Source organism: Gallinula chloropus (assembly GCF_964237585.1).
Source record: "Gallinula chloropus genome assembly, chromosome: 1".
Lineage (NCBI taxonomy): Eukaryota > Metazoa > Chordata > Aves > Gruiformes > Rallidae > Gallinula > Gallinula chloropus.
In genome coordinates this window covers 156,822,453-156,834,683 of record NC_140085.1, presented here as the reverse complement: position 1 = coordinate 156,834,683, position 12,231 = coordinate 156,822,453, and the positions used below count along the sequence as shown (strand labels likewise).

The window sequence follows — 12,231 nt, the reverse complement described above, 5'->3', positions numbered from 1 at the left end:
AGGCTGAGAGTTTTACAAAACAACTGGAAAAGAATATTTTCCCACTCATTTAGTGTTAATAATTCCAGGAATGCAGGGAAGGTAACTGTTCCTAGAAGTCCTGAGAAGCAGGGAAGACTTGCTCATGCTTGACTTTTTACAATCAGAATTTTGCACCCATTTTGAAATGTTAACTATTCCATAAAAGCTGGGATTAATATAATTAAATAATTATTAATAGTTCCTTCTTCAAGTTCCTTGTTAAACTGCTAATCATAAAAACCCAACACTCTTCCTTCTCAAATCAGAACTTCTGTAAACTCATTTCTTTATTTTAAAGTTTAAGCAATTCCTGAATTTTGTTCTGAGCAATAGGAGGTAGTAGTTGTTTGGTTTTGGTTTTTTGGTTTTTTTGTTGGTTTTTTTTTTTTAAGAAAAGCTAGTCTCTATTGCTCTGTAAGAACATCTGAATTTTCTTCTCAGGAGACCAAGTGTTTGAAGTGAGAGCCATAAACTACTGACAAGATGTGTTTTTAGAAAACTACCAGGTGATCCCTCTTTAATGACCTGCTCTATTTTGAACATTGAGAGATGAGGCCTTCAGATACATAAGCAGCTGCTTGAATTTCAAAGTACATGAGTGGCAAACTCCTATTTATTTTTCCAAGATCACATCTGGAAAGGATTCTTGCCAAATTTATTTTTGTTTGCTTTTGTAAATACCTACACAGAGCCAAAACAAACAAATAGCTTTATAAATATTCTCTCTCTGTGACTGAATAGCAAAAATGTTTTCCACAGATCCGTCACTACAGTTTTGCTGACTCTACTCTTTGAAAGCTTTCACTAAGCACATAGCTTTTTCCTAATACAACTAAAGAGAATGGATAAAAGAACAGAATAAAGATATTCCAATACATTCTCACATCCTATTTGTTCAATTTGGCCTCATGGTTCAAACTCAGCTGTGACCAACGAAATCTACTGACCTTTTCCTAGTTCTCTGCATTTTCAACTAACGAGCTCCCAGCCTATTGCAAAGGTTCTTTGTACTAATTCATACTTATGACACCTTGCACTTCATGCTCTTTTGTTCAGTAATTCAAATCCTCAAGGTTGCATAGTCCTTCAGCAACGGCCTCTCAAGTATAACAGCTGCCTTTACATTTTGTACCTTCAGCAAGTTTTTTCAGCACGCATTGCCATTTTTATGCTAAGGTCACTTTTCAGTCACGAACTGTCAAGAACAATCCTGAACAAAACAGCAGCAGCATCCAGTCTGACATCACCTCTCCTCATAGCCAGGACTGTGCACATGAGTGGATGGTGAGGTGGGTTGAGAACTGTCTGACAGGCCGAGCTCAGAGTGTTGTGATCAGTGGAGCAGAGTCCGGCTGGAGACCTGTGACTAGTGGTGTTCCCCAGGGCTCGGTGTTGGGTCTGGTCTTGTTTAACATCTTCATCAACGACCTTGATGAGGGAATAGCATCCACCCTCAGCAAGGACACCGATGATACAAAGCTGGGAGGAGTGGCTGACACGCAGGAACACTGCGCTGCCATCCAGAGAGACCTGGACAGGCTGGAGAGCTGGGCAGGGAGAAACCAGATGAAGTTCAACAAGAGCAAGTGTGGAGTCTTGCACCTGGGAAGGAATAACCACTGGAATCAGTACAGGCTGGGGGATGACCTGCTGGAAAAGAGCTCTGTGGAGAAGGACCTGGGGGTCCTGGTTGATGACAGGTTGGCCATGAGCCAGCAGTGTGCCCTGGTGGCCAAGAGGGCCAGTGGGATCCTGGGGTGCATTAAAAGGAGCATGGCCAGCAGGTCAAAGGAGGTGACCCTCCCCCTCTGCTCTGCCCTGGTCAGGCCCGACCTGGAGTATTGTGTTCAGTTCTGGGCTCCCTGGTGTAAAAAGGACAAGGATCTCCTGGAGAGAGATCACCTTTCTGGTGAAGGCAAAATACCACATGGTGAACTGGCTTGTGATAGTTGGTGATCACTGCTGTCTGCTATTACACTTAGGTGTAAAAATAACGTTTTGCACCTTGTTCACATGAATGCAGACAAACCTGGATACACACTGTGACAGGATGCTGCAGAGAGTGAACCCTACCATAAGGATTGAAGAACTAATGCAAGGAAAAAAACAATCCATCAAGATAATCACTTCTGGCTCTGGAAATCCTTGAGCAGTAAAATTTAATAGAAGTTGTAGAAGTATGCCATATAAGTATTTCATGTTACTGTATTCTTACACTTTTTCTTTGACATCTTCCAATAAGTGCTCAAAGACAAGACACACCTATGTAGGCCTATGATCTGACTCCATTCAACTGAAGGATGCAAATCGTTTGAGAACTCAAGTCAGAACTTCAAACAAAATAAAATTTATAGTGCAGTGAATGCATGTTGCAGTACAAAATTAAGAACACTTGAAATCGGAGAGAAAGACTTTAAGACTACTGCCATTTGAGGAATTCTCTTCAAGGTTTCTTCCTCTGCCCCATAATTGCACACCAGCACACTTTCACAAGTGCTGAGGCTTCTTTAAACTGATAAGAACAGAAGATAGAGGGACAAAAGAGAAGCATGACATTGTTTCTGAGACTGCTGCTACAGGTCTGGTTTTTTTGTGTGTCAATTATCTGACATTTTTCTGAGAGGTACACCAACTTACTACAGAAATTTCAGAAGACCATGAAAGAAACATCAACTACTCCATACGCATTCATCAGGAGCGATGGAGAAGCCTCTACAAGATGATGCATCGACTCCTTGTTCAAACTTCTGCAAGTAAATCTATTTAATATAGAAACAAGGTGCATAAAACATTCATTTTATGACCACACCATAGGGAAGTTGCAAGTGGTAGTAGTGGGAGACTCCCTTCTTGTAAGGGATAGAGATCCAACTTGCTGAAGTGACCTGCTGTCTAGGACAGCTTGGTGCTTACCAGGGACTCCAACCTAGGACCTTTTGCAGAGACTGATGAAGCTTATTCAGTGCTTGGACTGTTACCCCATAGTACTGTTCCACATCAGGCACCACTGAAACAGTGGTGATCTGGCACATATCAAACATGACTACAGTGCAAGACATGGTCATACTGAAGTAAGAGCAGTGAAGGGCGACAAAGATGGTTAAGGAATGGAACATCAGGGATAGATAGATAGATAGATAGATAGATAGATAGATAGATAGATAGATAGATAGATAGATAGATAGTTACAGACACAGATATTGTTTAGCTTGGAGAGGAGAAAGCTGGAAATCTTATCATGTGCACATACTTGATGGAAAAGAGTAAAGGCAGAGCCAGGCTCTGTTTTTCCCACTCTGGTGGGAAACCGAAATAACACAGAGGCGATACCCAGAAAATAAATCGCTTGGTTTTACTGCATTATATTAAGCCCTACCTGTATTTTCACAAAGCAGCTAACTAACCCCAAAAGCCAAATGCACTAAAGTGTTTGGATTTATAGTCTGTGATTTTTATCTAAAAAAGAAAGATAAAAAAGGAATTTTTAAGAAGCCTTAAAATTTGAACCCAAGGGAGCTATCTCTCAGTTTCATCAATTGATAATAAAGTAAAATCAGCTGACCTAGGATAGCCTGAACGAACAGTTACAAGTGTAGCATGAACTGCTACAAGTGGTTTTTATTTTATTTTCTGAAAACTCATCAGCAAAATGTTTAATGAAATATAGAGACTAGAACGAAAGTGTTCAGCTCCACTAACTAGGTGTAAAACTAAGATTCAGCTGTTCCACTACAAGTTTGTCAGTGATCAAAAAACACAACTAATCTTTTATTCTTCAGACTTATGCATACACATTTTCCACCCCCAATACTATAATTATTCAATTTAAACACACACTACTGTAGGAATATTTTTTTCCTGGAGGAAAATACCAACAGTTGTAAGAATTAGCAATACATTAATTATCATGAACAGGAACAACTGTCAAATTCTGACTGAAAGTTCAGTGGGAAGGAAGCAAAGCATAGAACTGTAAAAACCTGCGTATCAAACACTTCGAATGTCACAGATGAGGATAAAAACATACAGCATGCATCACAATGGCCTTAGTAATACTCACATTTGTCACACAGTTCAACTCCTTAGCTCTGATTTCTAACTAGATTGGAACAGGTTCTAAGCATGTCTCCAGGGTGATTAGAAAAACGTTTCCTAAAGTTAGCCTGTCATAAAAGTATTCCTCAGCCATTGAATAATCCTTTTTCCACTTGCTTTCAAGGAAGATACACTTATCTGAGGTTCAGAATATAAAACATTTAAGTTCTTTACTGTTAACATGGTTATTCAAAGCATGCTTCCAAATTCCCTGTGAACTAATACCATTTTCTGGGTGCAGTGTCCCCTGCACAAACAACACTGTAATTTTACGATATTTTTCATACTGAATTTAAGTCAGAAAGTTGCTTGGCATACAACTTGAAGAGTTTAATACCAAAATTAATAGTTACCTAACCATAGCCTGCTTTTTGTAAGTATTCAGGTAGAATAAATTCCAACATGCTGAATTTCTGAGAGCCTCTCAGTCGCTTTTTTTTTTAATAGAACATCACTAAAAACTTTCAGAACCTGTATCTGACTAACTCCTTTCCATCACTACACTTTAAATATGTAAATCATTGCACCTGATTAATCTCCCCAGGCCTTGAGCACACAATAAAAACAACAAACAAGTATCAGTAGACACAGTGAAAGCCATCAGTAATCAGAGCAGTGAAAGCCAAAATGTATTTTAGAGACCAAGAGAAAGACAGCTAAGGAAGAGAGACCCAAACACTAGTTTTAGAATGATGTCTCTCACTTGTTTCTACTTAATAAAAAGATCAACCACTGAAAAAATCAGTCTTAATTAGCTAAGCTAGTGATAAAAGAGAAATAAAGAAGTAGTGGCTCTTTGTGGAAATTCCCACCATTAAGACAAACAGCTGAAAAAATACTGCTAACAGAGGCATTGAGAAATTTATGTTGCATTAATACTAATTAAGGAAAGAAGAAAAACAATGAGTTTTAAGATCTACAGTGGTCTCCCAATTTGAGGGGAGACTGTTCTTGCACCCATGGTACCATCTGACCAAAAAATATCTCTCTCAAGAAGCTGCCTAACACTGCAACTAAAGATAGAATAGGGGAGGACAAGCTTTACCAAAATGTTTCTGTTTCAAGCCTCTTTGTACAGTTATACTGTAAAAGGCTCTTAGTTCTATACTGATGTAGAATCAACACATGGAACATCATGATGCTTATACAACCTAAACATTTATTACTCTCAGACCTGCTCTTGTCCACTAAGAAGGAACAATTCCATGCACAGACACTTCCAATAAATAAAATATTTTTTGCCTTATGAAAGCCATTTCAGTAACTAAAAAAACCTATTTAATACACCTCTTCAAAAGTAAACTCCATTTGTTTGTTTTTGGAACTATACATCCTGAACATACCCAGGAGTTGGATTTCAGGTAACATACTAAAGCTTAAAACAAGCTTCAGAAAACAAACAAACAGATTTTTCTGGTGCAGACTAACTTGTAAAAGCCATCATCACCTTGTACTGATCATGGCTCAAGACTCAATTAGGCATACAACTCAAACATATCAGCTTAAGTGAGTTAGCAATTTTGTCAAAATGAAGTTGCTACATTCACAGGCAAGCTTCTCCTACCAAAACAATCGAAACATGAAGTGGAAGACCTCAAAACCAACTTTTTCCTACAGGGAAAGAGATAATGTTAATCATGGGATAGGAAACCGGAGATTAAAATTGGTTCTGTGATAGTTCTCATACATTATAGAGTTATGTTATTATCTTCGTATCTTTTTCTTATAAAACTAAATATTCTCTTAATAAATTTTTCCCTCCACATCTCAAATTCAGTACACTGAAGTGATGCTTCCTAATGTATCTTTTCTGACTGTCAGGTGTGTACACACGCATGGAAATTTATCCCAGATTAATGTACATATATGGACAACATAAAAGAGGTTTTGATTATATAGCTGCATCCACACGAATTATTATTCTTAGCCACACAGAACACCACTTCATTAGTGCTCCACCAGAACAGGTATATCATCATGAAAGCAGCAGCCAGATCAAATTATTCTAGGATGGGGTATTTTATATTTGATGCCTTGCTGGCTTTGTCTATTGGTGTTCGGTTCACACCCAACCTCCACCCCCCATCCCAGCCCCCTAAGAAAAGGAAAATGAAAAGAATTTACATTCATTTTAAAATGTTGCTTAGACAAGATACATATACCCAGATCTTATCTCAGAAACATGTCACTTTTATATAAAAGCTGACATTAAAGCCTTGTACACCACTCCTGACACAAGTCCTGTATTTAAATGTATTTACCAGATCAATAACAGTTTTTGTCTCTGGGGAACAAAGATGACAATTGCTGAAAAGGGCAACTTACTCAAACATTAAACTGCTACCTAAAACTTGTCATGGCTTATGACTATCCAGAGTAGTCTATAAGGGTACCTCAAAAATGTATCTGCCATAAGCAGTATTTATCTGCCTGTTCTGGAAGGTCACTGATGGAAAATACATTTTTTCCTGGTTAGAGGCTACTCACACTAATGGTGAGACAGCAGGTAAGCTAGAAAGACATTCATCACTCAGTAACTGACAACCAGCCCATCCTGGATGTGACTGACACCACAGCAAAGATCAAAAAAACTAGATTTTTTTGGTCAGACTTTGGAAATTAGAGTACCTTTCTTCTTCTACTTCTGTACAAATACCCCACTCTACTCCTATAGAAACATTTAAAAAGTGTTCTAGAGAGCATGTCCAAAAAGCATAGCCCAAAACCACAGAAGGGCTGAAATAATGCAACACAGAGATTCACAAAAAGTAAGGATTCACTACTGTTGATCCTTACTCCAAAAAGCTGTTCTAATAAATCCTTCAACTATCCATGAAGTGACGGTGTCAACCCAAAATAGTAACAGAGTAGCTCAAACTGCTCCCCAAAGACAGAACAGTCTATACACGATGGTTAATTACCAGTTATTTTCAACCTAGTAGAAAAGGAAAACAAAGCAGCTTAAAGGCAGAGAAAGCAGAACTGTAGTAATTTTAACTGCAGGGTCTGAGTTAACAGCACCAGGCTTGAGTAACATTATCCAACCTGAAGCTTCCCGCTGCAACAATGACTTCCTAGGTAAGTGGGTAAAGCACACCACCAAGAAGTTGCCCATAGTGGCATGTCCAAAGGAAACTCCTCCACACATGCTTAACTCCTCCACAGCAAGACTTTGGGGGTGTTTAAGAAAAGAAAGCTTTTTATCCACATGTGCACTGACAGTTGCTACACATGACTTCACAGTATCAACAGTTCCATTGATGATAAGAGTTGACTTCTCTAAACCAGCTCCATACTTGTATTGCATAGAGCCTTTGACCTACAAAGAAAGAAAATGCCAAACTTGCTTTCACAAATTAAAATTCTTCTGTCCTTGCGCCCAAGGACTGAGCTTGTAATATGCCACAGAATCATTACATCTATCCCCAGGATACTTTAAAACAGATTAGCCATGATCACAATAGTCCAAGGATGTGTAAAATAATTAAGTGCTGTAAGCTACACTGCAATGTATTTATCAAACTATAACTTAGCAACAGTGAGCACAAACTTTCAAAAAATTTCTAATTGGGGAAATTTAATGGCCTACATAGAGGCTGCAAATGGAAGGCAGCAGAGAGCAATATTTTGCAATTACCAGAAACCGAGCTCACTCATGAAGTAGTTAAAACAGCTTATTGTAAAAGCAGAATGAGTTATAACAGGTCAGATAGTGATACATACACTGTGTAAGAACAAAAGAACAGCCATGCTGGATCAGAACAAAGGATTCTCTAGACCAGAACACTTCTCCTGCAGCGCTCAAAAGTGAACATCTTGGGAACAGTGCAAGAACTGACAAGTAAATCACAGTATTTTCCAAAACTTTCTTCCAGTCTCCAGCAAACTGACAGTTCAGACAGTTCCTGAGCCAAAAATGGTGCCTTTGTACTTAAAGACCTTTTTTTCCAGTCAATTGTAAAGTTGCATTGTTAAACTTTTAACATTTCTTGAAGTCAATGGTGTGAATGTCAATGCTTATTTACATTATGAAGAACCTGTAGCTCTTGTACTGAAAATAACAACGAAGAATGAATAAAAATAACTTATTGCATACACACTGTTATTGTTACCAAAAACTGAAAGGGATGAAGATAAAGAAAAGTTTTTGTTGTGCAGAAGAGTCTTTAGCTTAAAGATGATGGAATTTTGAAAGCACCTTAGGAATTTTATGAAGTTGACACTCGGGCACACCTAAAAATACAAACAGCCTGCTCAGAAAAATAATTTTCTGGTGAGAGAAAAGTTCAAGACTTCAGGGCACACAGGGGAGGGTGGGGTTGGATTTTTTTTGTTTCTTTTTTCCCCTTTTAGGGAACTGAAACAGGAAAAAGAAGGTGACAATAATTATTTCTCTCTGCAGTCCACTGGTATCAGTGTTTGTAATGCTACAGAAGTGTATTTGAAACTCTTACTCACCTGAAACTTTTAATTATCCACCCTACGGAAGGGCCTAGAACTGCAATTAGAAGTCGTACCTAGAGCCATTCTAACTGCGGCACTGTTCTGCCTGAACACAGCTAACTCCAAAAAGGCAAACTACCTCTGGGCTTTTATCACTCCTCTAGGATCTGAAGCTGATGGAGGCATTTATCTTTCCTCAGAAGGAATTTTAAGTATTCTTTTTGCTACTACCACAAGAGAAGGCTCATTTTAAAGCTGGTTAATAAAAACTAATTTACACAGTTACTTCTCACAGATAGAAGTACACAGAAAAGCTGGGGGGGAGGGAGGGGAACCTGCTTTTCTGGTTCTCCAACTTCAGAAACAAATTAAAATTACAAGCAAAATAGATGCAGCTTAACCCCCAACATTTTTAAGTGGGGAAAGAGGAGAAAGACTATGAATTTCAGCACTTTAATGTTAACAATTACCTTAAAACTGGCTGTCGCCACATATCCAACAGCTTGATGTACTGCAGTACTGTGTTCTGCAGTTTTTTCCCTTAAGATTTTCCCTGCCAGGCTACATTTCCTGAGCTTTCTGGTCCAACACACTCCTGACACACTTCAAAGTACATTACGGTTCACCGAGCACCCTCACCATAAATTTATAAACACAGGACTTTTTATTTAAAATACAGCTTCCATAAAGAAGCTACAGAAGCTTCCCTCAGCTCTGAAATGCGGGCCTGTCTGAAAATCAAGGTCATATACACTTATCACAAGCCAGCCTTGCAGAAATCTCATGCATTACAGACAAACAAGCAGTCTACTCAGGTCGCTTCTATAAAGCATAGTGAAAGAAGACAACATACTCTTAATTTAGTAATGATGCACCTTCATGCCACACATTCATACCCACATCTGCACAAAGCCCTTAAACCAAGGGCAGCATAAATTTTGGATCCAAAAGCTTACTTGCACGCATTGAAATTTAGGTCAAAACCCAACTCAGATTTTATTCAGGTTACAACATGCCCACTTTGCAGCAGACAGCAAATCTCAGGTTTTGACAACTTTCCAGCACCATCCTACATTTCCTCCACAGTTTTTCATTCCTTTGGCTCACTCTCTACCCACTCACTTTTTATGCATCACTCTCCAAACATCAGAGAGAAATACATTAATCCTTCATTCCTCATCTCTATTTACACACTACTCTGCTCACGCCAAACAGCTTTAACAAAGCATTGTCCCTGCGTGCGATTGTTTGGGAGTCAAGAAGTTTCTCTTGTTCATGCTTGGAGACTGGCTGCTCTCTTGTGTAAGTACAGCAAAGAATGTAGGAGAAAGCTGCAAAACTTGTCACTGACACTGCTTACACCGTTTGTTGCAGAAGCTGGTAGGTGGGGAGGAGGAATCACACTACAGAAAAAGAAAAGATAGTCCCGTGATTTGGGCGATGTAATTATAACCCAGAGAACCAAGCTCTATTCCTCTCTTCTACATAATAAAAAGATCCAAACCATAACCTTTGTCTTACTTCAGCAGATGTCACACTCCGTATATACCTTACTCTTTGAAAATTTATCTGTGAGTGAAATCAAAGAGAATCCTGTACTGAAAACAGATGCTATATAATTGCTATATACTGACAGAATGGATATAGACACCTTGGATTGGATGCAGAAAATCAGCAAGTAGCTTTAACTTTGGAGTTCGGTGGGATTTTTTGTTGTTTTTTAACAAAAAAAAAAAACAACAAACAAACAAAAAAAAAACAAACAAAAAAGTTTGTTTCACACTTGATAAACTCTTATAATAATACAACAAGAATTCATGAGCAACATAACAGTCGTGAATAAAAAGAGAATTTAAGAAAACTCCCAAATTACGTGTACTAATAAAAAAAACCCTGCACCTACCAACTTCGTACAGCTAACAGTATTACAAACCAAGTAACAGATCAAGTTGATAGAAAATGCAGGTCCTCAAGAGGGATTGTGTAGTGACACACATAAGCAGTATATGCATATTGCTGGACAAAACATCCTCTCGCTTTTCAGTAGCTACAAATCTGACTTCTTTATTCTAATATATTACAGATTCTGTTTTAAAGCAGAGTAAATAGCCATATTGATTCTAACACGTTTCAAAACGATTTTAAAAAAGCAACATTAACCTAGCCCTAGCCAAAGCAAGAAACCCCTTCTCTGTGTCTGATAAGCAGCAAACTGCTCCTGTTTGGAAGGTGAACTTGAACACTCAACAGCAATACCTACAGAGCAATAAATTTATCAGTTCAGACTGAAGGCTTACGTACTCTACTTAGCAACCAGTTCTATGCCTGAGCATATAAATCATGCTGTGCCTAAGCATGTAAAATTTAGATTCAAAGGAAAAAAGATTCATGACTTAGAATCTTGATTCATGGGAAAGCGAATCAGAGTAAATCAATACCTAAACCTAAGGAAGCACAAAAACTTTCAATTCAGGAGATAAATTGGGAAAAACACAACAGGGCTTTCATATGTTTTTCTTTTGGAGGTTAGGGCAGGGAAGTTTCTAATAAGATATGGGAAACATTAGAATAACCACATACAGATACCAATGACCTTAATGTTGGTTTTTTTTTTCTGGCAGTTGTTTGCATTTGGACGAACAAAAACATGGGGGGAAACGCCAGCTCAGTCACCAGAAAAACCACACCAGTGATTTCAAAATAAAGTTACAACACGGAACCTGCAAATCCCATCGTGTAACAGCAGCAGCAGCTGTTATTCCCCAACACCCACCTCAGGCAGCACTCCCACTAGCCAGCACCACAGAGATGGGCACTGCAGCATGCGCTGAAGGTCAACATTTCCAGGCCCTTATTTTATAGATGATTCCCCTAATCACGTCAAAATAACAGGACCGAAAATCGCGCATCAAGGCAAGCTTCGCTTCACGAATTAAAACAACGAGGAGAACTACTGGATCGGGGCTGGGGCGGGGGGGGGGAAAGAAGGGGGGCGGAGGACGACGACAGACAAACCGCGCACCCCTCCGCTCCGCACGCTCCCAGCAGAAGAGAGGCTACTGAGGAGGAAGACGGGGAGGGGATTCACCAGGCGGAGGGACCTCGTTAGGCATTACGCGAAGTACTGACAGCACGTTTGGTTTCCACGGGTTACGAGGTCCCTCTCCTGCCCCCCCCCACAGCCCAGTCCTCAGGGCCGAGTCAGAGCTGAGGCGTATTCTCCCCTCGCCCCGTCCCTCCACGCCTGGTAACCCCCTCACCGACATGCACCGTCCCCCCTCCCTGCCCCCCATTCGCGGGGAGAGGCGAGGAGGGCCCATCCCTCGCCTCCCGCCCGGCGCCGGGGGTGCATGTCCGTGCCTGCCCTTGGGGTTCACCCCTCCCGCCGGCCAGGACAGCGCGGGGGAGGGGAAGGCGCTTGGTCCTCACCTGCATCCCCGGCAGGCCCGTCTGCACTGGGGAGTGAGCCATGGCGGCAGCGGCAGGGACGCGAGAGGGAGGGAGCGGGGTCTCCTCAGGCGGCTCCGGGGGACGGGGCTTAGCTCATCTCCGCACTCCCTCTCTCACACACAGGCACACACACAGAGTCCTCCTCCTCCTCCTCCTCCTCGCCCTTCCCCCGAGCGAGCGGCGCCTGTGCGCCGGCAGTAGGAAAAGGAACGTCCCAAGCTC

The 12,231-nt window shown here is 40.4% G+C and overlaps 1 protein-coding gene across 1 annotated transcript in view; it reads right to left on the bottom strand.

Annotated features, from left to right (window-relative positions):
* STK24 (serine/threonine kinase 24) overlaps positions 1-12,030 on the bottom strand; it is a gene marked incomplete at both ends in the record, with an annotated part of 59,120 nt that extends 47,090 nt beyond the window's left edge. Inside the window, one exon of the mRNA XM_084272814.1 lies at positions 11,989-12,030. Within this exon, the coding sequence (XP_084128940.1) occupies positions 11,989-12,030 (42 nt within the window). The remainder of the gene's footprint in view (positions 1-11,988) is intronic.
* Positions 12,031-12,231: the final 201 nt, after the last annotated feature.